Source organism: Diadema antillarum, unplaced genomic scaffold (genome assembly GCF_040938485.1).
Source record: "Diadema antillarum isolate AM-2024a unplaced genomic scaffold, OU_Dant_1.0 scf00000103, whole genome shotgun sequence".
Taxonomy (NCBI): Eukaryota; Metazoa; Echinodermata; class Echinoidea; order Diadematoida; family Diadematidae; genus Diadema; species Diadema antillarum.
Genome location: NW_027270992.1, coordinates 3,765,233 through 3,790,620, shown reverse-complemented (window position 1 = coordinate 3,790,620; position 25,388 = coordinate 3,765,233). Strand labels below are relative to the sequence as shown.

At 40.3% G+C, this 25,388-nt stretch overlaps 1 protein-coding gene across 1 annotated transcript in view; it reads left to right on the top strand.

Moving 5' to 3' along the window:
* The window catches only part of LOC139719022 (nardilysin-like), a 33,827-nt gene extending 29,922 nt beyond the window's left edge, over positions 1-3,905 (top strand). The window contains exons 26-28 of the mRNA XM_071630464.1: positions 196-403; positions 1,400-1,495; positions 2,163-3,905. Of these exons, the coding sequence (XP_071486565.1) occupies positions 196-403; positions 1,400-1,495; positions 2,163-2,429 (571 nt within the window). The 3' untranslated portion in view covers positions 2,430-3,905. The remainder of the gene's footprint in view (positions 1-195; positions 404-1,399; positions 1,496-2,162) is intronic.
* The last annotated feature ends 21,483 nt before the right edge of the window (positions 3,906-25,388 follow it).

The window sequence follows — 25,388 nt, the reverse complement described above, 5'->3', positions numbered from 1 at the left end:
TCCTCGCAAAATTTTGCGAAAATTTGATGCATGTGAACATTTTTTGTTTTACAGTATGTGCAAGATTGTATGATATCTTTCACAGCATAATATGCTAGGTGTGCAGTTCATCCTATGGTCCATGCTAATGAGCATTCGGTGCTTCTTTAGCTGCAACATTAGACAAATCAAGATTCCATTATCTCGTGCCCACAGTGCCAGCTCTGTTGACCAGCGCATAGACAGCTTCCTGGAGACGTTCAGCAGCCAGCTGGCGTCGATGTCGGAGGAGGACTTCGGCACCCAGGTGGACGGGCTGATCAACATCCTTCTCAGCGAGGATGTCTCCCTCTACGAGGAGGCGGACAGGAACTGGGCCTACGTCATCAACCAGGAGTACACATTTGACCGCATCCATCGCAAGGTAGGAGCAAGGAATGATCATCCACTGTACACCCATGGCCAACTCTATCTTGCCTGAAAGCAAGAGAATATTAACGCAGAGGGGCAAAGATGTGTTCTGACATATTTTTTTTTTTTAATCAATTGTCACCCTCTTACAAATACACGTGTACAGAAGGTGATGTGTGAAAAAAAAAAATCTTGTCATAGCACATCTTCACCCCTCTGCATTAATATCCTCTTGCTTTCATTCAATAAGTCTACTTGTCGGCCTTAACATAATAATGTTGGAATTTCAGATCCTAGGCATTTGTTCCAAGTTCATTGTGTCACTGCTGGCAATTAGGGATAGCCTTGTGATAGTGTCGCTGCCCGAAAAGAAGTAGATGACAGGTTCGATTCCCACTGGTTTCTTTTTCCAATTTGTCTGTTAAAGTGAAGATCAGCAATTGCAATCTTACAGATACATTGGATCTTGCCTGTTTGTAAACCCAATGGCCCAAATTCACAAAAATACCTTAAATCAAGACATGCTTTTAATTAAGTCCACAGACTAAAATGAGCATGAAATTGACATACCATGGGATATCTTTCATGTGCATATGATATATACCCATATGATTACCAAAGCTTGTTTTATTCCATTTTCATATTGTTGTTTTTGTTTCATATGATCAAAATGAAAGAACCAAAACCTTGAAGCTACGAAAATATGATAAAAATACCACAAACCAACCCCCATCCCACCCTTGCCATTTTGGGTTCCATGTCAACTCTGTAAGAATGAAATTTTACTGCAGTGCAGTGAAAAATAAAGGAGAATAGCTAATGTCAAAGAAGAACAAACTAGACAGACACATACACAAACAAAATTAGCCTGTCTATTGCAAAGATACTGTCTCCGTACACACCTCAGGTCTGTGGACTCATCTTGGCATTAGTCTTATCCTCATTCATGAATCTTCTCTTGTTGTTGTTGCTGTTGATATCTGTTTGTTTGTCCATCCCTCGTCACTAGGTGGACATCCTACGATCCATCAAGTTGGATGACGTGCGGGAATATCTCAGGGACCACTCCCCTAGCGGCTCCAAATTCCGCAAACTCAGTGTCCAGGTACAGTACATGGCCCTGCCGTTATCAGATGTTACACCATTCAGCAATCTTCAATCTTACCTAGCAAGATATAGAGATAATGCTTAGGTAGTCATGTCTCACTTAAAGTGCATTTCCACTCCTTATTCACATTTACTGCAATGGAACCTCATCATAAATTGGTCAGATATAACAAAACACTCATGTCCCAACTCTTTATATTGCTGTGTTTTTGTACCCTAGTATAGTGAGAAACCTTATATAAAACAAGAATAACAAGGTAATTGTCATGGTTTTTAGATTCTCACTAAAACCCAGTAATATGAGATAAATGGAATCAAAGAAAGCGTCATCAAAATCACATGTAAGACGAGTCATAGTAAGTTTATATTACTGTAAAACATGATATTTTCGCGGCATGAAATTTTTCGAATGGAAGCCAACGGCCTTATTCGCAGCACGAAATTTGCAAGTTGCCTCTAACATTCCTTGCATATACAAAGCTGTAGTGTAGAAAAGATCTTTAGCATGCATTTTAATTTTGCAAAACTCGGCTCTCGCAAAATTCGCGAAATTAAAATGCATGCGGACATTCCTCGTTTTACAGTATCACATATAGAACCACCTGCTATAAAAAGTTTTGATGACATGCGGTTCAATATTCCCCACTGGCTTCCCGTCCGTTCAGGTCATTGGATATGGTGAATGCGAGAAGAACAACCTACCTCAGAAGACAGCCACAGAGAACGGCCCAAGTGACATCACAGACACGCCGACCAATCAGGACGGAGATGAGGTAGATGCACCAGTCGGGATGCAAGATGACACAAAATCCAACCAATCAGCGTCAAGGATTGTTCCATTGGAGGAGGGGGTGTCAGGGTCATGTATAGCAGACATAATGACATTCAAGAAAGAGCTGATGCTGTACCCAGTCACAAAAATTGATTCTTGACGATAGTGTAACAAATTTGCCTCTTTGTTATTACTGAGTATTTTCATCCACTCAATCGGGATACTCGCCAAAGTATATGGCTGGCAGGCACCTCAGCTTATCGCTCACTCACTCATGGTCACCTCGTACCCTCGCTCATCAGAGCAACCACCAACAATGAGCACCCACTGCATGCACTTATTATTTAGGTCAAGACATCATAAAATGAGTCAACAGTCAGGGTACATACTGTTCCAATGTGTTTAATCAAGGAGGATCAGCTCCAATACAGCTGCAGTGTATGTCGATTCAAATACAGAGTGAGAGACTTGAGAAGTACAGTAAACATGATTTCATGAGCAGCATCCAAAACAGCACCGTGGCAAAATTCAGCCTTTACCCCACGACAATCCCCAGGCACACTCCGAAGACAAGTGCACTTGCACTAAACTTTGTACTGACCTGACACTGCTGGGTCAGGCACACACACACTCGTGACCTGTGTACTTTAACACATAACCTATGCCTACAGTACAGTACACACTCCAGTGCACACTCGACTCCAGTGCACAGCCTTGGACTGATCCATTACATTGAGAGGGGTGCTCTAGGCAATTTTGTGACATAACCCTCCACCAAGATTGAAACGTCCCAGTTTCAAATTATCTGAAAATGCCACAAAATTCACAGAACGTTATTTTTTTCAAAGAAAACAAAACGAAAACTATCTACAAACTCTGAGGTACGACTGACCAACACACGTATGGCAATTAAGGCATCAGGTATAACATAAAAAAATGTATCTTCTCATGTAGCATATGCAGTAGCGTATTGGAAATATTTCTTGTCACACACTAATGTTTGGCAAAAAGTTGTTTTAGCACTGAAAAAGTATGACAACTTTAGAATACGTATGGCACTTCCATACTTTGCATTTTGAAACACCCTGTATCACCTGGCACAAAAATATAGGAATGTGAATACAAAACATAAAACTTTCTTCATAAAATTCACATTCACACCTGAGGAACTTGCAGCAATTAAACTCCAGATGTCATCATACATGTAATACAAAGCAAAATCATGTCTCGTTAATGGTAACAACGCACAACTGTCAAATCGTTCTGGTATATAAAGACAACAGAGAAAGTGATCAGAAATAGTTGAAGAGAAGGGGGAAATGTGAGGCAGAACCTGTATAGATAATCAAAAAGGAAAAAGCAAAAGTGACAGGCGATAGAGAGGGAAAGTAGAGAAGGGTAAGTTAAGACATAACATGAACAATTTCAATCTTCCAGTAATCACTAGAAAACAAGATGTTTTAACTGTATGCACAAATTTTTCTTTTAAGTCCAACAACAGCGAACTTCAAGACAAAGGTTACAAGGTAATCAAGTACTTGCCCAGAAAGCGCTGACAAGATTCTCCAACAGTGTTATCAACAAACAGACTTAACCATAATAAACATACACCTGGCATGTAAAAAGCTAAGTTTAAATCCGGTTCCCTTTGTTTCTCTTAAAACACACATGTAACATATAAAATATTTCTTAAGCACCTGTTCATATACATGTCAGCCATACTTCTCCTTTGGCAAACCTGCTTTGGCATAAACAAACAAAGAGTGTACCTTTATGTGTACACTAATGCATGAACACATAGTTACAAGATAATGAAAGTCTGTATAAAATACAGGTATACTTTAGTGTAAAGACAAAAAAGGTGTAAAGGCAGTTATCATTTGCATTTGATCTGTGTGCTTTGTAGATGTAAACACAAATTCATATGATCGGCAAAACTCTTTCTTTGTTAGTGCAAAAAGAAATCATGTAAACCGTATTCTTTTACCATGTGTCAGAACAAGGCATAAAAATAGCATGCATAACTTAACAAAGCAGAAATGTTCTCAAATGCTGGCGTACCATATTTACAATATTTACAACATACCAACCATATCAATGCATATAACCTGTAACAGAAAAGGTAAAGAGACAGAGAGAGGGAGAGATAGGGAGAGTGCAGGCAAGAGATAGAGAGAGGAGGGAATAGGTAAGGTTAGAAACAGCTACAGAAAAGAAATAAATGATCATAATGCATAGATACATGCATACATACGAACAAAACCATGCATTACGGTAGTCCTTCTTTGACAAAGCATGATTACACTCGATGCTATTGTCCCAGTCCTTTGGGACCTTCACAGTGTCTGTTATCGTCGAATCTAGCTGGCGGATGACGCGTCCGTTGTAAAAGTAGCGGATGGTCTTCTTCTCAACCGCACTGGCAAGAAGGGTGGTAGGCGCAATCGGGGGCGGGGGTGTGTCTTCATCATTGGTGTCGCCCCCGCTAGCCGACTGGTTATCCATGCTTTGTAGTAGGAAAGCCAACGGCTTTCCACTGGGGCGGGATGGGGGCGTAGTCGCGAACTCCGGGTTAGATGATGGGGCGAGGGAGATTGCAGGGCTGGTGGGGGCAGTTCCTTGGGAGGATGGGATCTTCCACCTTGGTGGTTCCCGAGTAGGCCTATGGGAATTGCAGGGTGTTGATGAAGTACCTGGCAGAAGTGTGGTGGGGGCTTTGGTTTCAGGCAGAGGGGATCCATTAAGTGACAGGGACAGCCTTCCCTCCCCGCGCCGAATGGTCCTCCGGTCTCTTCTATTATGAACGAGGTCGGTGTGTCGTTTGAGGTTGTACGAGCTGTGCGTTGTATAATTGCACTCCCTGCATCTGTAGATATGTCCCCGGTAGATGTGATGTACATCTCTCAGGTGGGAGTTTAGTTCTCCAATTGTGGTGAAGTTTTTCCCACAGCGTCTGCAGGTTCTTTCTTCGCGGTCAGCCATTGTGAAATATGGGGAGGGGGGGGGGGGGAAGAACAACATAATAATACCATTTTGTTAAGGACAGTAATCCTCTAAGTATAAAGGGCGTCGTCGATTACGCATGGGGTATCGTGCATTCCTGTGACGTGTGTACCCATCATTATTTTCACTTACTGTCGTTTCCCTCCCACTTTGTGGGCTACTTAGTATTTTAGGTTCACTTGTGGATGAATCATGAGAAACATTTTCATATTGAGGAATGTTGTCTGCGTTGCTGCTGGCACTAACAACTTGGTCCCAACCCCCTGGCTCATCTGATGATTCATGCTGTGGTGGTTCATTATTTATGTCAGTTGCATGGCTCTCATTGACGTCCTCATTTACCCCGTCCACCTGAGGATCGGATGGTCTCCTCCATTCCCACTTCTGTTTTGATAGGCCTACTCCATGGCATAGTTTGAGCCTATCTACATGGACGACCTTGGGATTAGCGCGAGGACTCAACTGGATGCGCAGTGTTACGTCAGAGAGTTTGCTCACTACCAGGTATGGGCCTGTCCAGCGTAGCTGGAGCTTTGGGGAAATGCCTTTCTTCTTTGCCGGGTCATGTAGACACACAAAATCACCTACTTGGAGCTGGTGATCCTTTGACTTCCGATCATTGGCTGTTTTCTGCCTGACCGCACTCTTGTCCAAGCATTCATTGGCTCGTTTGTAGGCATCCCTGAGCTTGCTCCTTAGTTGTTGGGCATAGTCGTCTGCGACATTTTCTTCATCGTCAAGTGATGAAGTTGACAGGTCAATGGGCATCCTCGTTTCTCTCCCAAGCATCATCATATTCGGAGTTTCTCCCGTGGACTCCTGGGGCGTTGCCCGATATGCGCTAGTCGGGAGAGCGAGGTGCTCATCCCAATTTTTCTGTCCTTCAGTTTCGTGGAGCAACATAGCGGCGATGTTCATTAGGGTTCTGCTAAAGCGTTCTACCAAACCATCAGATATGGGGTTGTAGGGAGTGGTTCGGGTTTTATGAATCTTGAGGAGGGTGCAGACTTCTGAGAATACTTGGGATTCAAAGTTTGAGCCCTGGTCCGAGTGAAGTGCCAGAGGAATGCCAAATTGGCAGATAAACTCATCAACAAATTTCTTAGCCACTGTCACTGCCTTGGCATCCGGGAGAGCATAAGCCTCCATCCATTTTGTATGATAGTCACCTATCACCAAAATCCACTGATTCCCTGACTCAGTCTTTGGCAAGGGCCCATTAAGTCTATTGCGACCCGTTCCAGGGGTGCTCCAACACGACTTTGTTGCAATGGTGCTTGCCATCTCCTTGGAGGCGATTTCCGTCTCAGGCGCAGAGAACACGTCCTTATGAAGGACCTCACATCAGCCGTCAATCCGCTCCAGTAAAACCTTGCCTTTACTTTCGCAAGCGTTATCTGGGAGCCAAGGTGTCCACCTAAGGGATTTCCATGAATCTCTGCAACTACATCCTTGCGGAGTTTCTCAGGTAAGAGTACTTGTCTCCTTACCAACTTCCCATCATCCGATTCCCATCGTCGGAAAAGGACACCTTCGCGGGTCTCAATTTCATCCCATTGAGCCCAGTACAAGTATGTCTTTACGGCTGATGATTTTTGAGCTACTGAACTCCACTCTGGTCTTGGATCATCGTTTTCTTTCCTGCTCATCATCCATCTGAAGTCTTCATCTGCTAGTTGGGCGTCTCGTATGTCTGACAGTGCTAGGGCAGGCTGTGAAGTAATACCTCTGACGTTTCCATCTCTGTCATCTTTTGGAGAGATGACTTGGGATGTAGACAGGACTTCAGTATCTACCTCCTCTACATTTCTTCCGCACTGTTTACACTGCATGCGTGAAAGCCCATCTGCATATGCATGTTTGCGACCTGGTCTGTGATCAATCTTGATTTGTTATTCGGAGAACTGTTCAAGCCATCGTGCCATCTGCCCTTCAGGATTTTTTAAGTGTACCAACCAGCATATGGACGCATGGTCCGTCCAGACCTTGACGTTCCTGCCATACAGGTATTGCTGGAAATGTTCAGTGATGTTATTACTGCAAGCAGCTCTTGTGGGTGACGCAGTAATTCCTCTCTGCCTTACTAAGCTTCCGGCTGAAATAGGCAAGCACCCGTTCTTCTCCGTCCTGAACCTGCGACAACACAGCTCCAATGGCTTCCACGCTGGCATCCGTATCCAGTACAAAGTTGTCTTCCTTTGTTGGATACCAACATCAGCATGGGTGCACTCTTCATCCTCTGTTTCAGTTCCAGGAAGGCTGTTTCACAGGCGTCATTCCACTGAGACTTAGCGGATTTTCCTGTCAGTGCATGGAGGGGAGCAGCAATTCCAGCAAATCCTCATACAAAGCGCCTGTAGTAAGAAGTGAGGCCGAGGAAACTCCTCACTTCCTTCTTGCACTGAGGTCTGGGCCATTCATCTATGGCTTTCACTTTGTCTGGATCTGTCGACACACCTTCAGAAGAGACAACATGTCCAAGATAGAGGACAGACGTTTGAAAGAGGTTGCACTTGCTTGGCTTTAGCTTGAGGTTTGCGTCTCGCAGTCTTGCGAAGCAAATTCGTAGTCGCTGGATTTCCTCTTCCACTGTTCTGTCGAAAACAATTATGTCGTCCAAGTAGATCAGGAGGATATCCCATTGAAGTCCCCTCAGCACCTTCTCCATGAGGAGTTCAAATGTCGCTGGTGCGTTGGTTAAACCAAATGGCATCACTTTCCATTTGTATAGGCAGGGCTCCACACTAACTTTTATTTTTGGTGGCCCAAAGGCAAATATCCAACCTTTTTGGGTGGCCCGATCAGGCCACCAAATTCTTCATTTCTGACATTTTGGTGGCCCGACATGCGTTTTTGGTGGCCCCGGGCCACCGGACCACCGTTAGTGTCGAGCCCTGGTATAGGCCATTGCGCACTACGAGCGTGGACTTCTCTTGTTCCTCCTTGTCAAGCGCCACCTGCCACCACGCATGCACTTATTATTTAGGTCAAGACATCATAAAATGAGTCAACAGTCAGGGTACATACCATTCCAATGTGTTTAATCAAGGAGGATCAGCTCCAATACAGCTGCAGTGTATGTCGATTCAAATACAGAGCGAGAGACTTGAGAAGTACAGTAAACAGTATTGCATGAGCAGCATCCAAAAACAGCGCCGTGGCAAAAATCACCCTTCACCCCATGACAATCCCCAGGCACACTCTGAAGACAAGTACAAGCTAGTGCACTTGCACTAAACTTTGTACTGACCTGACACTGCTGGGTCAGGCACACACACACTCATGACCTGCGTACTTTAACACATGACCTATGCCTACAGTACAGTACACACTCCAGTGCACACTCGACTCCAGTGCACAGTCCTGGACTGATCCATTACAGTGAGAGGGGTGCTTTAGGCAATTTTGTGACAATAGTGTAGTTAATACTGCTTAATGGGTTGGGGGGGGGGGGATGGAGGTTGAAGGAAAGAAAATTGGATGTTAAATCAGTGGTGATACTGTGTTTCTTGTGTAGATTGTTGTGTATGAGTGGAGTGGTAGTAGTAGCTTGAAATTGAAATATATCATAACTTTATATGCTATATTTGATTCTGATTTTATAAATCAAAGTCAGTTCCAAAGTTGGCTTGTTTCAGGTCATGAAATCAATTATATTTTTCTGTGCAAGCTGTCATATCGTGAATGATTTTTGCAAAAGTGAACTATTGCAATGTTATTCTGTCATGCATAAGTAGTCTGAATAAACCCTGTGAGATATGAAATTGTATATTTATACTATGTATATGTTTTCAGCATCCATTACCAGGGTATAGGAATGCACAAACAAACGAAAACATCAGACTTTGCTGCACTTTATTCTGCTGTCTCCAATATGCAGCAGTCTCCATAGATTCCATTGATCCCATGGTACACACAGTTCGGGAAAGCGATTGAATGATAGCAAAAAGAATGGAGGAAAAAAAAAAGGATCAGCCTGGTAACCAACCCTAATATGCATCTACCATTCACATTTCACCGTTGATTCATGCTTTCTGTGGTGAAACACATTAGAAGCACACACACACACACACACACACACACAAACACAAACACACATTCAGTTAACACTGCCAAAATGGGTGGAAACTTAAATGGGACCTTGGATGTATCAATGAAATAGACAGAATTAGCTTTATTTGGATGTATACTGTAGAACGGAAATATTGTTTGGCAAAAAGTCACCTTTTTTTCCACACAAAAAGAGGTAACCATATCTTTTCAAATATTCAGTTAAATGTTCACTTTTTTCCCTCATGTAGCATCCCTTTCCAAAACAAAAGAGATGATGAAATAATTCATACATCCAGCTCTTCAATTGTATTTGTCACCTATGCTTCATTATCTCAACTAAGCACTTTCCATTTCCAATTCCGTCCATGATCTTGTTCTCAATGAAGTGAATTTGTTCACTGTTCTGCTGGCATAAATGTTGTCATAGTTGAAGTGGTGGTGACAGTGCCCACCCCATCTGCACTGACACTATCGAGCTTTAGGTCTGCAGTGCTAATCATACGACACGGCAATTAGGCACAAAATGTTGTTACACACACGCGTGAGACAGCTGCTCCTATTATCCAACCAGGGAGGAGGCACATTGTAGAATGTACACATCTAAAGCTTCCTTATGTCAGAACATGATCCAATTCGTAGAAACAAGCTTTTAAATGTACGTAGCCCTCATTACATCATGTTTTTGAATTGAAATGAGGTAACAAGTGTCCATGCAAGGATCGCTATGGCAGCGTGGCATAGATTTAACATCATGCTTTAATGCCATAGATCAAACATCATGTATTAAAGAAATAAAATGGTCAGTGTGTGCTATGATAGTCACAAGTTGATGGCAGAAACAGGAAATTTGGATTTTGTTTGAATTTTCTCTTTCAGTGCACACTTATTAAACATCAATGATTTTGACTGATATGCATTTTAACTGTATGCGATAGAATTAATCTCACCATGCTAAATGAATCACAGTGTGCTAGCTCATAATCTATAATGTTACATGTCATGTGATTAAAGCTTCATGTCTTGTGAAACAGGATTTAAAAAAAAAATCATAGAATATGTTTTCTTGACAAGTAGAAAGTAAGCAGAGATGTGTGGGGCTGGGATTATTATTATTATCTTTTTTTTACTAAATTAGTACCAGAGGTAAAATGGTAAAAAATGATATGATTATCCTAAAATACAATAACAAACAACTTCCCAGATGTTTATTCAGATTTGAGAATCCTCTCTGCATTGTGCAGAGACCGATCTGACACAAAAATTGTCTGTGAATGTGAATTTCAAATCATGCCCAACGGTGCTCTACCAAGATAGATTACCATGAAGTGTTGATAATTAATTTAATATGAAAAGGACTGACTGTTACCTGAACCAAGGCAGTTCCACATATGCAAAGAGGAAGGTTTCTGTCTGAATAAATGATCCAAGTCATGAACTTGTATTTCCCTGTGCACTATATGCATGATTTCTATGATATGTTCCAAATAAATACAGCATACAATGTAGTGTTGTCCTGCTGTCTATACAGTAAGCCTTGCATTCAACCTGTCTTTGGGTGAAACTACCACACTCTGGGGATGGTGTTCACTGGTATCATTATCGACACGATGTTATGATGATGATGATGACGACGATGATGATGATGATGATGATGATGATGATGATGATGATGATGACGATGATGACGATTATGACAATGATGACGATTATGACAGTGATGATGAAGAAGATGACAATGGTGGTGGTGATGATGAAGATGATGATGGTGGTTATGGTGATGATGATAATGAAGATGACGATGATGGTGGTGATGGTGATGATGATAAATAAACAGGAGGAAGTGGAAGGAGAGAAGGAAGAAAATTTGTAGAAATGAAAGATGGAGAAAACAAGTTTGACATGAAATAGAAAATGGAGAAAGAGACAAGGTAAAAGATGAAGAAGAAAAAAAGAATTGATAATAAAGGACATCTACTGGCTGTTCCAAAGAGTCTTAGTAGGCATGGGATATGGAAGTTTGCACAATTACCACGGTTGTATAGGGGTTCTTGAGCAAAATCACATGAACGAAATGCTGGCAATAGCTGTAGTGCTGGATTGAAGGAGTGTGTGTGATTGCTAGAACTTCGTATGGGAGCTTGTGGTTTCATTGCACACACATTTACACACATTTTTTTTTTTCAGTTATCTTTTTATTTCACTTCAGTTTCATTCATTATTGTACATTCCACTTGAATATTCAAATGTATAGAAATAAATACATGAAATACATCTGTCTACACACACACACACACACGCACACACACACACATCCATGGTTACAGAGACTGAGACGAGTGAATTGTCTGTTCATGATGATTTCATTCCTTTGCTATAATTTATGAATACACGCGCAGCTATGGAAATTATATTTAAGAATAGTTATGAGTATCTGCTCATATTTGCATAATATGTTTGACAGACATTTCTAGCTAATCTGCATATGATGCAAATTAGTTGAAAATCTTTGTCAATCATAGGCTAGACCGAAAAATCAGTCTGTACTTATCGTCGGGGACATATTCCGCGAAGACTGCGTCTTGCTTTACGGAATCGGAGGAGGACAGTCAAAGTAAAAGTTAAAAAGAAAGGAACGATGTTATCAAACTCCTCTGACAGACGGATTTTCTGTCTAATCATAGACCTACTAGAGTAATATGCTGCTTCGCTGTAAGATGACCATACAAACAATGATGGTTTTCCTATGTATAACGGTGGGAAATACAGTCATTAATACTTTATTTTTGTCAAACCTAGAAAACGATTTAGGTCTATGACTGTTTCATTTGATTGAAGCGCAGTCTTCCTAAAATGACATGATGAACTTCCAACTCTGCACATTTCATCGGCATACAGACAAAATTTTAGTATGTGCTGGTGATTATTTTTCTCTCTCTCGTAAAAACATATGATACCTTTAGATTCCCTGACCTTACCTTTTGTCCACCCCGAAGCAAAGTTCACCATTCTGTATAATACTTGATTTGACATTATTTGTCAAGGTCCATTTGAACGTGGAGGGCGTTTCACTTTATGTGATATCCTGCAAACCTATTAATCCAGGCTTCTAATCGATTATTGCAGCACAAAATGTTGAGGAATTCCCGTTTTCTAAATTAAAAGGGAGAATGATAATGAAAGCAAAAATCTGCATGGCTTCAATTGCTTTCGTGTAACACAGCGGAAGGTCAATAAAAAAATCCAGCATCTGACTTTGGTAAAGACACGCAACATTACAGCTGTGTTTGTTTGTTGTCGTTTTTTCTACCCCCCCCCCATCACCCCAACGGAAGCTTTTGATGCATTCAGGAAATTATCACCTTGAATTATTTTGCTGGGGGAACATGTCGATAGCAGAATAGCCTGCTTGTTTGTTTATTTCAACGCCGTAAAACTTCGCCATCTGCCCAAGGCTATTTTCCAGAGTGTGTAATTATATAAAATTACCAGGTAATGCGAACAAAGGGAAAAAATGTAAACAACATCAACATTATGTTATGGAAAAGTGCCAAGTGTAAAGGACGAATTTAACTGTGATATCAAGATAGTGGATTCGGCGTAAATAATAGATCTGTGATAAAGACCAGGACTATGAAAATACACGATAAAATCTAATCATGGCGTTGTTAGTAATGACACTCTACATTCTGGAGCTGAGGTTTGTTTACTTGGCAAAGCTGTGATCAGTTGAGGATCCTTGTTGACAGCATGGGTTTTTTTATCTTTGTGGATAAAATGCCGATATCTTTACCCTGTGAGCCATCAGCGTATCGTCTTTTTCGGACTGATTAAAGTGCAAAAGTGCAAGGTAAGATGAAGCAAATATGATGGTGGACGTCGCATCGAAATTAAACCTAAAATTAAGAGCTTAATCGGTAATCACAAAGTATTAGTTCCCCACGTTTTCACCAAATTATGTTATAAAACGCTGATAGGAGCTCAAATTGTCTCCTACTGGCCTACGCACAAACCTCCATTCAACACCTATATATTCACTTAAAATGAACGAGAAAAATAAAATACCTATCCTTTGCAACAAAGTTTAGTTGCGCTGCATCACCAACCAATGATGAACTCTTTCAGAGGAAATATTTGCCCTTCTTGAATTAATGACCACTAAATCATAATTTGTATTTTTTCTGTATTTATATATATAATCTCATATATATATATATATATGAGATTATATATATGTATATATATATATATATGAGATTATATATATGTATATACATATATATATATAATCTCATATATATATATATATATATATATAATCTCATATATATATATATATATATATATATATATAATCTCATATATAGATATTAAACCAGAAGGGAAATTTGAGACGATGACATCATCGTTTTCTATTTTTTGTTCATTTTTTGTTTGCATTTGTTGTCACGACCAATTTACTATTTTATCAAAGCCCTCAAACTTCAAAGCTCCATATTTTTCTTGGGTGTTTTTTTTTTTCGTCATGTGTTGCTTTGTTCCGTTCTGTTCGTCGATTTTATTCTATTTACTAGACTCAGCTAAAATTAGCATGGTGTGAAATTGCACTGAAGATTCATCTCATCTAACGGGAGATAAGAGCTTACTAAGCGTGTCAATTAGTAACGAATTGACAATACAATAGATCCACCTCTTTATTAGTTGTGTTGAGGACATCTTCCTATACAACCACATTTTGAGTGAAGGTCTTAAAATGATATGCTGTTTATGAGAAAGGGTCATGTAGCATTTCTGAATTTTCCCGGGTTTTGTTGCTGTTGTTGTTGTTGTTGCTGTTGTTTGTTTGTTTGTTTGTTTTTTACCATGTTAGAGAATTTGATCGAAAGTCAAATTACCAGCTGGGCTTGTTTTCACTGACGGGTTTCTATGCTAAAACTTCCATGTTAATTAGTTACAGGGGCACATTTATGGTTATAGAGGCTTATTCTTTGTACCATGTATGCATTGATATCAAGCCCAATTAAATTCACACAGCTGGCTGTATACAGATGCTTATGGTTTTTAATGCAGAAAGAGGAGCCTTGGTGCTGTTTTCGCTTGAGTCGACTGCCTATTTCTCCCCCCCCCCCCCCTCTCTCTCTCTCTCTTTGAATTTTGAAATGTTTTTACATTTCAAGCGCTCGGTGAATAAAATCTAGGTCGAGCGTAATGTTCCTCATCGTAGTCAAACGCTTGTGTGTTATCATGTAAAGACAAAAATAGCTTCCTTTATCTACGAGAGGACCATTGTCCGCCACAATACATTTTTCTCGTTAGCGGCGATGCTCTAGGTGCTGACTCGGCCTTTCGCGAATGAAAAACATTTTTACGGACCTTGTACAAGTTCCCATATATTAACCCTCAAAACCATTTCTTGAAAGTCTGCCAGTGATTTCTAATGCCGTCAAGTATCCACTGGTAGCAAAGGGGTTTAGTAGAGCAATATCATGTTGAAGGCAAGAATGAACTTCTTCTGTTGGTGCCTGTATGTCCTGCACCAGCCTGCACATAGATCAATATTGCCATACTTCGCTGCACGTATACAGATGTTCGTGTTTTATTCAGCATTTCATTTTTTTCAGCGGCGTCGTCTTCGTGTCTTGTTTTTATGACGGTTTTAGCGGGGGAGGTGGAAAGACCTACCTCCCTGGTTTTAGATGATATGTGATTCTCTGGGTTTTTTTTTCTACTATGCTTGCATTATTTATTATATCTAACGACATCGTTCGTTCTTGACATTTTTCTTTTCTTTTCTTTACGAACCTTGTCGACGTAGCAATCACATATTCCTGTAAACCGGGTTGAGGGTACTGAAATATAGACCTATACGGAAGACGGCTTTAATGTTGCCCTTGAGGGAAATATTATGTATACTATTTGAATACATTAGAAAATTGTTCATTCTCAAGTATAATGGAATGACAGACAAGCAAAACAAAGAAATAGATTATAACAATTTGGAGAAATTCCGTATAATATATTCGACTTTCAATTTTATCTATGCAGAAAACAACCCTTTTTTAAAGGAAACCTTGAAAACCTACAGCACTTTTATTACACAAAGCAATCGCATGCAAGTTATTCAAAGGTGCAGTGTACGTAAAAGAAGTATTCGTATTATTCATCTGAATCCCTTTAATGGCAGCTGGTTACCAAGATTGAAGTCAAATAATATCCCGGCCTCTGTTCTGTGCTTCGCTGTCGGTATAAAGTTTGTGCTTGTAGACTACGCGTATGTCACCTCAAAATGGAGCATGGGAACCAGTTTTATCTGGTTCTCCAGCGATATGGTATTCAAATGATTCGTATACCATGGGAATGACACGTTGTTAAATCGAATAGAAATGTCACGTTGATTGTTGGTCCGTGGTGTGAGGACTGCCCAATACACAGGACCCCATAAGCTTGTACATTTTAGACCCTTCTCCGTTGTTAAAAGCGATCTCCTTGTCCACAGGAGGGGAATATTCTTGCTAACCGGAAGTGCAATTTAAATTCACTTTTTATGTTCTCACGGAATGAAATCAAGCAAAGCGAATTCAGTTATTTTCGTAATTACTCGATGTAGTCCTATTTCACATTTGAAAATGAAAATATTCTATTATACATTTTGCGACCGAAATTTGTCCGAAATTTTCGACAGTTAAAGGGATAGTATTAGTATTGGTGGAGATGAGGATTGGGCTTTTAACCTTTTTGCGGGATACCAAGAAACCACTATTATGAAATAGTACAGAGTGTACCATTTTAAGAGGAATTCAAAGTTTATTTGATTAAAATCGGTTTTGGAATGGCTGGGACATCTCACAAAGTAAAACAAAGCAATCGTAATATGAGATGGGTCCGCACCTTTTATTATGATTGCTCTGTTTTCGATATCTCAGACAGTTTCAAAACCCAATGTTCATCAAATAAACGGTGAATTTCTCTTGGAATACATGTTCTTTTATCTCACTAAAAATGTTAGAAACGTGAAATTAGGTCTTAACCAAGAAATCCCTTTAAATTTAATTCACTCTATGTGTTGTATGAAATGCGCCACAAAGACGAGCGGCTTACAATGTAAGGGCATTTACATATAAGTAGGCCTACATATTAACATGATAGCCGTGAGAATTCCCTTCTTGTTGGATGTTTAATCAGTCAATTTTATTTCGTCTAGAATAGCTGATATCATACTTTGTTTATGATACAAACAACTAGATGGAATTACAAACAACGACTGCATGTTTTTCTTTGTTTTGGAAGATGGTGTTGATAATTCTCAAGCGCATAACAAATATTTTGCATAAGTTTTCACGTTTCACAGATATACTATCTACTCAAATTTTTCATGACGTGGTTGTCATTAGATAGGCGTTTTCTTTTACGTTTGATCGATTTTAAATGTAATAACAATAGAAATTGGAATAGCTGATTCAAATCGAGTGGCATGTGATGAAATGAAACGAAATTCAATGAACAATTGAATAGAAATGAATAGAGATAAAATATTATTGAATAAAATACCACAAATGGCACTATGTGGAACTATGGAGGGATATGAAGTAATGTGCAGCGATGTAATGAAATAAATATTGTAATTAAGTAGAATGGGGATTAGGCGCGATATGAAATGAAATCAAGTTTAGTGAATAAGGAAAATGAAAAGGTATTGGAATCCTAACAGCTTTGAAGTATAGATAGACACTAAACTCTATATGACTTATAGATAAAGGAAGTTAATTCCTTAAATTTATGTCAGAGTTTTATGATTGACGAAGTTAGGTTATCTTAATATTTGTTTTCTTTTATTTCTCATTTCTTATTCGAGCTCACCCTCTTTAAAGTCTCTGTTTAAGAAACCACGTGCCACTGAATAAAAAAGGGAACGTTTTGTTCATAATGATACCTTGACTGCAGACTAAATTACACATCAACGTACATATTGCACACACAAACTATCATAATTCCGGCAGATGTAATACTATACGGAAATATGGGTTTATGAGGTTTATGAGCTCTGTAAACTTACAATCATTCGTAAACGTAAACAAACAGCTATACATAATATGACTTGTAAATATGGACAGAATACCGTAAAGATAAACATAAACTCATAAAGCAATATCATAGAATCTACAATACATTCTCAGACGGTTACGATGGCACTGTGATGTGTCAACAGTGATGGCTGCCTTATTCATCCACCTCTCTCGGCTTATGCACTACCAACATGTACTGATACAATTACACCCCCTTTTTCATAACCTTGTTTATTCATAAAATCATTAGTATGGAAATGACAATCAGATTCATATGGATGGACACTTTGTAATGAAATGGCTGTTTTCACTATGCAGAGTCAAAATAGTTCCGTTTTATATGTGTGACGGATGACACATTTTTATCGTGATGTAGCGAGTGACGTCACCAGCTTTTTTCAAGGGGGCTGCGTTTATATTTCTGGTTCCACTTCCGGGTTTCATCAACTTACAAGCAAAAGACAACAAAAAAACAAAAACAAAAACAAAAACCGCCTTAGCGCAACTTTCTGATTCCACTTCCGGGTTTCTTCAGCTGACCGTATGAGTGAGCGGGGCGCGGTCGTGGGGGGGGGGGGGGGGGGTGGGATGTCCCACCTCCGAGACCAGAGAGATTTAAATTGTGCGTGCATTCATGATAAGTGTTTGTGGTTTTTTTTTTTTTTCAGGTCTGATATCAATATTCTGGTGACGCCCATGTGTAACGAAAGAAAATACATTGTAACCGCTAATTTACGCAGAGCAATTATCTAAATCCATTGTTTGTACAGGCAGCCACGCAGGACACAGGCATCATTATACTTTAAAGGAGACCTCCGGATGATTTTCAGACTTATACATATGAACAACTAAATTGGTTGTAGGGCCTACCGAGTATAGAGTTTCAGAATTTATAGTGATTGGGAAGAGGAATAAAAATGTTTTCAAATAATGACATGGCAGCCTCACCATAAGAATGCATGAGTGGGGGCTCAAGGAAGCAGAACAAAAGAGGAAGGAATGCATAGATTCTACATAGGCGAACTTGCAAGCGGTATTGTAATGAATTGCACTGCTACATTTCTTAAATAATATTATGTGAGGCTCTATGTTATCAACATTATTCAGTGTAATTTGTTTAAGATTTTTCAGAATATCTATGTCTCTGCTCAAGGACCACAATAAAATTCACAAATCTATTCATGGAGCTGTCGATTTATGTACTACATAATGATGTGAAATTATGAAAATCGTCTGGAATGCTCCTTGAATAACAGCTCATGGAAAAGCCTTGACTTGGCCAAACGATAGTTACGTGTAATGGTGCCCGAATTGTAGTCATATCATGGCACTATGCATTGTGTACTACAGGGGGTGTGTCGTGGGTTTGGTGTTTACTTACACAGGCTGCCATCAATTTCGTGCCTGTTATGTTTGATAATATGTTTTTCTATTATCCAAATAAGAGGGTTGTACCTTTGGACCTCAAGACGTGATGATAACAGGGTTTATAAGAAGTGGCACGTTCAGGCGGGTGAACTAGCAGCCTCCTTTTCAAGCAATCGCTTTGATGACCATAGAAGTCAGACTATTATGTTACTCCATCTTCCCCTCACTGCATGCGTTGGTGATGCCTTCTTTTTACTTCTTATCCCATCGTCGGATCAGGGAGAGTTTCGTCTGTGCCTCGATCGACCCCTGGTGGGATGGGTGCCACATTCCTACCTACGCTCTCTCCCTCTATTTCCCGTCCCTCTATAACCTCATCCCCTTCTTTTCTTCCCATCTTTCTCCGTCTGCCTGCCTGTCTGCCTGTCTGTCTGTCTGCCCCCCCCCCCTCCCTCTCTCTCTCTCTCTCTCTCTCTCTCCCCCCTGGCTCCATATCAGGACAATTACCCCCCTTAATGCCGGAATATAGTTAGTGATTGAGTTATGATAAAGATTAGGGTTAGAATTTGGGTTAGTGTTAGGATTAGGTTCAGGATCAGGGAAGGGGTTTGAGGTAATTGTCGTAGGCCTATAGAACCTGCTTGTTTCTTAATGCCATTGTGCTCTCTTCCTTGTATGCTGTTGTGTCCTTTGTGTATTCGTATGAATGTGCTTATCATACGTGTGTTATATGTGTATGTGTCTATGTATGTATGTATGTATGTATGTATGTACTATTGTGTTGTTTTTTTCCGGGTACACACAGCTCAAGTAGTGTCTGTAGCTTGTACTGTAAATTACCGGTGTTTAACGAATTTGTATGTATAGTTTCATTAAACTTCATGATACTTTTATCACGTATTTTCTGCTCAATTACAAAACAATAATTGAGTAATGTTGGACCAAAGTACTTTGCATTTTGTTACGGTTTTTGTGGACGAATGGAAATTAATGTCAATTGAACTGAACAAGATGCTACCCACAGCGTCCCTCTTGATTCAGTTATATACGATACAAAACAGGATAGCCCCATGCATGTACTCTACAGCTCATGAAGAATTGTGCCTGCACTGAAAAGGCTGCCATTATAATGAAGTCCATTTTCCTTATGGGACATTGCCGTCTTTTTTTCACTAGAAATTTATTTCGAGCTGTCTTCCTACGTACTGTACTGTAATACACATTGTATGAACCTATTTATACTCGTAGTTGTTTTAAAGTTCTTTTTCGACGTCAGGCTGATAGACTACGCCTACCAGCCGAAGCGCAAGCAGCGAGGATAGCATGCCAAGAACCACGTGATGGCCCCTTGTGGAGTCGTGCGGAACTCCTGACCCGTGGATTCGCACGAGGTCGCGTGCACTTGGCCTCAAATACAAAACCTTGATGCACGCTATCGCAGTTGCAAAAGACCAGATACGATATGATGTTATTGATACTCCGTCCACAATGACCTAGCAAACAGAAGTGTCGAATCCACGCGTCCCTAATCCTTGGGATCCTGTTTGCATGCAGCAGTATTGTTGCAATGTAGGGCCAGCCTTCTGGTTGTCCGTCGGGGTTGTCCGGTACGCGTTTTTTTTTTTAAGACGGCACAGATTGGGGCATGGCGCGTGTTAAACCTATGGGAAAAACGTTGGGTTAGGGTTTTTGGTTATGGTTATGGTTAGGGTTAGGGTTAGGGTAGGGGTTAGGGTTAGGGTTAGGGTTAGGGTTAGGGTTTGATGGTTAGGGTTAGGATTAGGATTAGGGTTAGGTTTAGGGATAGGGTCCCCGATAGATTTTTAGTTTCCCCAATCTGTGCCGTCTAAAAAAAACACGCGTCCGGTACCATGAAGTGGCATCACATCAAATACTGTTTCTTCTTTCTTTTTATAAATCGAATTCACCTTTACGAGGGAAAAAACGAACAAAAAAATCGGTTGTGTTAGCAATTAGCGTTGCTGAACGTGGAAAATATGTCGGTTTTTTTTTTTTTATATCTGTTTTTATGTTTTAACCTAGTGGCATTAGAAAAGACAGTGTTTGCGCATCGACTGCGAATGAGCCTGTTGTTGTTGTTGTTGTTGTTGTTGTTGTGTTTGAGGCGCGTCATTCACTTATGAATATTTGCGCCTTCATCTGCGTAATACGTATACACATTGTATCATTATTTTGCACATAATTAATTTCTCAGAAAATAAACTTATGCTTCACCATTATTTTATGCGCGGTATCTGTCTGCTGTCACAATCTGCCGTCACAATCTGCTTTTCACAATCGGGGTTGTCGTTTTACGATGAAAATTGCAATATCATAAGCGCAACAATAATCACAGTTACTATAGCAACAGTCCAAATGTCGTTTGCTGATCTGTTGCTGGCCAGCTCATGCCCCTGGGGTAAACAGAGTGACTTATGAAACGGGTCCAACGTGAACTTGGCGAAAAAATGGGTCAATATAGGAAGCGATCTAGCAGCAATTCAAACAATCAGAATGGGGGTGTGTCATGGTGTGGTCGGACGATACCATAACAAATTAGGGTACGCGCGCTAGGCTGAGGGAAAATAGGACGAGGACACAATAAATCTCATCAAGGAAATATACCTCCTTCGGATCTCATAGAATGTATACAAAAGAAATCGCATAGAATGTACTGTAATCTGATTGTGAAAAGACGCTTTACAGGAAATGTTGAGCGATTAATTCTTGTCATCATATCCCTAAATCAAACCATCATCGCTCCCCCCTTTTTTTTGTTCAGCTGTCGTCATCGCTCTTGCACAGTTCAGCAACGCAAACGACATTGTGTTCATGAACTCTAGTGCTTAGGGGCCCTTCGGATGGTTCCAAACTGGTTTGAGTCAGTTCTTTTAAAGGGCCATCTGTGTCCGCGCTGAATACCGTGGTGGGGAACAGAATAAACATTCAGTTTTCTCGAACCTTTTGACATTCATGTAAATATGTGTTTGGGCAGGGAAAACGACCAAGCAAATATAGGAATGTCACCTTAAAAACGTAAACGCGATCGAGGGTATATGTCCGTGATGGATGAAGGTAATTTGTCATACCTGGAGAGAAAATGTAAATGGTTCATATAGAAAAAAAAATGAGAGCTTGTTTAACAAATTCCAGAAATCAAATCAATCAGAATAAATTGGAAAGCGAGCAAATGATATCAATAAGTTTCAAGTTTCAAAGTTTCAGTGTACAGCAAGTATACGAACAATATTATATATATATATATATATATATATATATATATATATATATATGTGTGTGTGTGTGTGTGTGTGTGTGTGTGTGTGTGCGAGAGAGATGGAAGAATAGACAATAGAAATAACAAGACAGACAAAAGACAGATTAAAACAGACAGGCGTGCTTCAATATAAGAGCGGTTGATTAAAATGATTGATAAACATAATGCGTGGATAATAGAGGATGATGCAGAAACTGATTTTTGATTGTTTCATCTAGACAAAGAGGTTTGATGTTGTCTTTCCAAATACAATGGTCAAGCATTTATCGTTACTAGACCTTGGTCACAATCTTGGACACCCTTCAAAGTTTATTTCCTGCCATGGAATCTTCGTCGGAATCCCACTTTACATCGTGTTTAATATCGTGCCTTCCTTCATGGATTTATTTGCAATGTCGCTATCGTTCAAACATGGAACATAAATGTCGAGCGGTTGACATAAGCCATATCATTTCATGACAGAGAATACGTGTTCTAAGTCTTCTAAGAGGTAACAGAGCATTAACAAGTTCTACGGGCGTGCCTGGAATAGGTGAGTTAGCTCAGTCGGTAGCGCGTCTGCCTCACGAATCCATTGAAGGACCCGGGTTCGATTCCCGGGTCCCACTGATCAATGAGCAATGCTGTGTGTAATCATGGACCTAGGTCCATGGTGTAATCACACCGTTCCCTCTCAGTAAGAGGCAAAATACAACGTACTCTGTCCCTCGGATAGGACATAAAATGGAGGTCACATTTGTGAGAGAGTCACAACTCATGTATACGTAAAGGATCAGGTTTCATTTATTCATCGCAAAGAGCAGAGTGTTTAAAATTCGGTGAAGTGGTCCCGCCTTACATCCAACAGGACCCCTGGAAGACCATGCTTGCAGCTGGAAATGAAACAAACTGTGCGAACCAAACCTTCCAATGCGATTTAACAGTGATGAAATTATCATGACCATGCCAATGAACACGTGATGCGCTTGCGTACAATGTCGCACCACGCGGCTACGAATCCCCCCCCCCCCCTCTCTCTCTCATCCAGGCGCGAAAGATCCCAATCGCGATCTTTAAAGGAAACCAAAACCCAAAGAAAAATGTGGATTGAGTGAAAGCAGCAATATTAGTATAGGACACATCAGTGAAAGGTTGAGGAAAATCGGATAATCAATGCAAAAATTATGAATTTTTCAAAGTTTTGGTGTTGGAACCACTGGATGAGGAGACGTTATGGCGTAAATATTCTAAAGAGAATGAGAAACGCCAATAAACACAAAACAACAGTCATGTGTGGACAACAATATAAAGAAAATATAAAAGGAATTCCACAAAAAAAAAAATCATGAAAATCACACTTTCCATCAACTTGATACTGACATAATGTTAAGGGCATTACTTATTATTCCCCCTGCTTTGTGAAAGTGGTTAGTCAAGTGCTCTTTCATTATGCAAGAAAAGTGAAAGCATGTTTAATTTTCTCTATATATCTTCTTTATATTGTTGGTCCACACAATGACGACATGAACTCTAATAGTCTCCTCATCCAGCGGTTCCAACACCAAAACTTCAAAAATTTATAACTTTTGCATCGATAGTCTGATTTTCCTCAAACTTTCACTGATGTGTTCTACTATTGAATGTTGTCACTGCTTTCACTCTAAAAGCCACATTTCTCTTTGGGTTTTGGTTTCCTTTAATCCCTACCTTTTGCCAGCGTGACCGCGGCTTTTTCTGTCTCACACGTGTCAATACAGTTGTCCCTCTCGCGAGCACCTCATCATTGTTATCAAAATATCATTGGTTTTTGTAATCCAAGATGTTGATATAATGGGAGGGCAAAAGCGGCTCAGAGGTCGAGACCAAGGGCCGAGGTTGCATAGTGATTTACCAGGATATAGAATCCATCATTTCCAGTGTACTCTTGGGCAATGCGATTCCTTCAGTGAAACAGTCATTCGGTGTCGTCATAAATCTTGAATTGTTACAAATGTGCTGGTAATTAGAGCATGCGCACTTTCAGAAGGCCACGCGTATTCTCGTCTTTAAAAAGACACAAAAGATATATGTTATACAACAATTAGCATCTACGCCCTGGCAGGGCAAGCAACATAACGACGAAAAGTGTAACAAACATTATAAATTGGATGAGAAACTACAAAACTTGAATGAAATCGAAACGAGTTTTCGCAATGGAAAACGTAACTATTTGAATATTGAATCACTTATTGATATGGAAAGGGAGGGGGGGGGGGGGGGTCAAGAGGCCGGAGGTGAGGGGAGAATTAATCATTTATCTCTGACATAATCTTATAGACCGCACGGTAAATCTACTTATTCCTTCAGCGCGTTAATTCCCGTCACTTCTCTGTAATCCATTACACATCTCTGAAGTCATACTCGACATCCGGGTTCGACATAGGTAACTGAATGAATATGAATCCACGGAATAATCGAGACCATCTTGAAAATCTGTGCCATTTTCCCCACCATGAGTAATTGTGTGAGAGATGGGAGTTGATAATAACAAATCATTGTGTTCGTATACATGGGAGGTGCTATATGCAGGTATTTTTTGTCTCTTTCTTCTGTTATGCCTGTAAACGTGATGTGCAATATCATGTGTAGGTGAATTAACTTCTTATTTTTAGCATGTGGTAATTGCAACTGAAATTCAAATTGATTTAGTGAAGAAAATGGGAGGCGAGGTTCTTGACGGAGATCTTGCACTTACTGGCTCAGAAGGTAAGTCGGTTTACATCCAAAGAAACTAAATCAACATGTAAAATAAAACAAAAACAAACAAACAAACAACACTTTCCCGCGTCTAACTATATCATCCATGCAGCTTTTCAAAGTACGGGTGTGACACAATTGAATCACCTATTTGAGAACAGCCTCTCGCCGGGGCAACACGTACGTACATATCGCAGATGCTATCATAAAATCTTGATCCAGAGAGGTGCGTAACTACTTTGTACGTATGATGGGCGGTGCTTATGATTTTGATTTGCATAATCTAATATTCATCGCGGACAGGTTGATAGCAGCGCCTGGATAGGAGCCAAGCGAGACACCAGACCCACGGCACGCACACCCCCTATTTGCCCAATCCAAACCCTCTACAGGCGACATTTTGGGTTGGTTTGCCCTGTGCGCAAACAGCACTGTCTGTTTCGCCAAGTCGAAGCAAGCTGTTGTCAAAGTATAGCAGCGCTTTTAGTGCAATAGACCGACATTATTCCATTTGGCTGTTCCTAACAGCCACAAAAAAACCTACACAAAAATGCCAGACACATCAATCATACGTACAATCTGCTTTCCAGGAACTGTAAAATGTATTTGAAATGAGCAGACGGATCAAACTGCTCTTTACCAG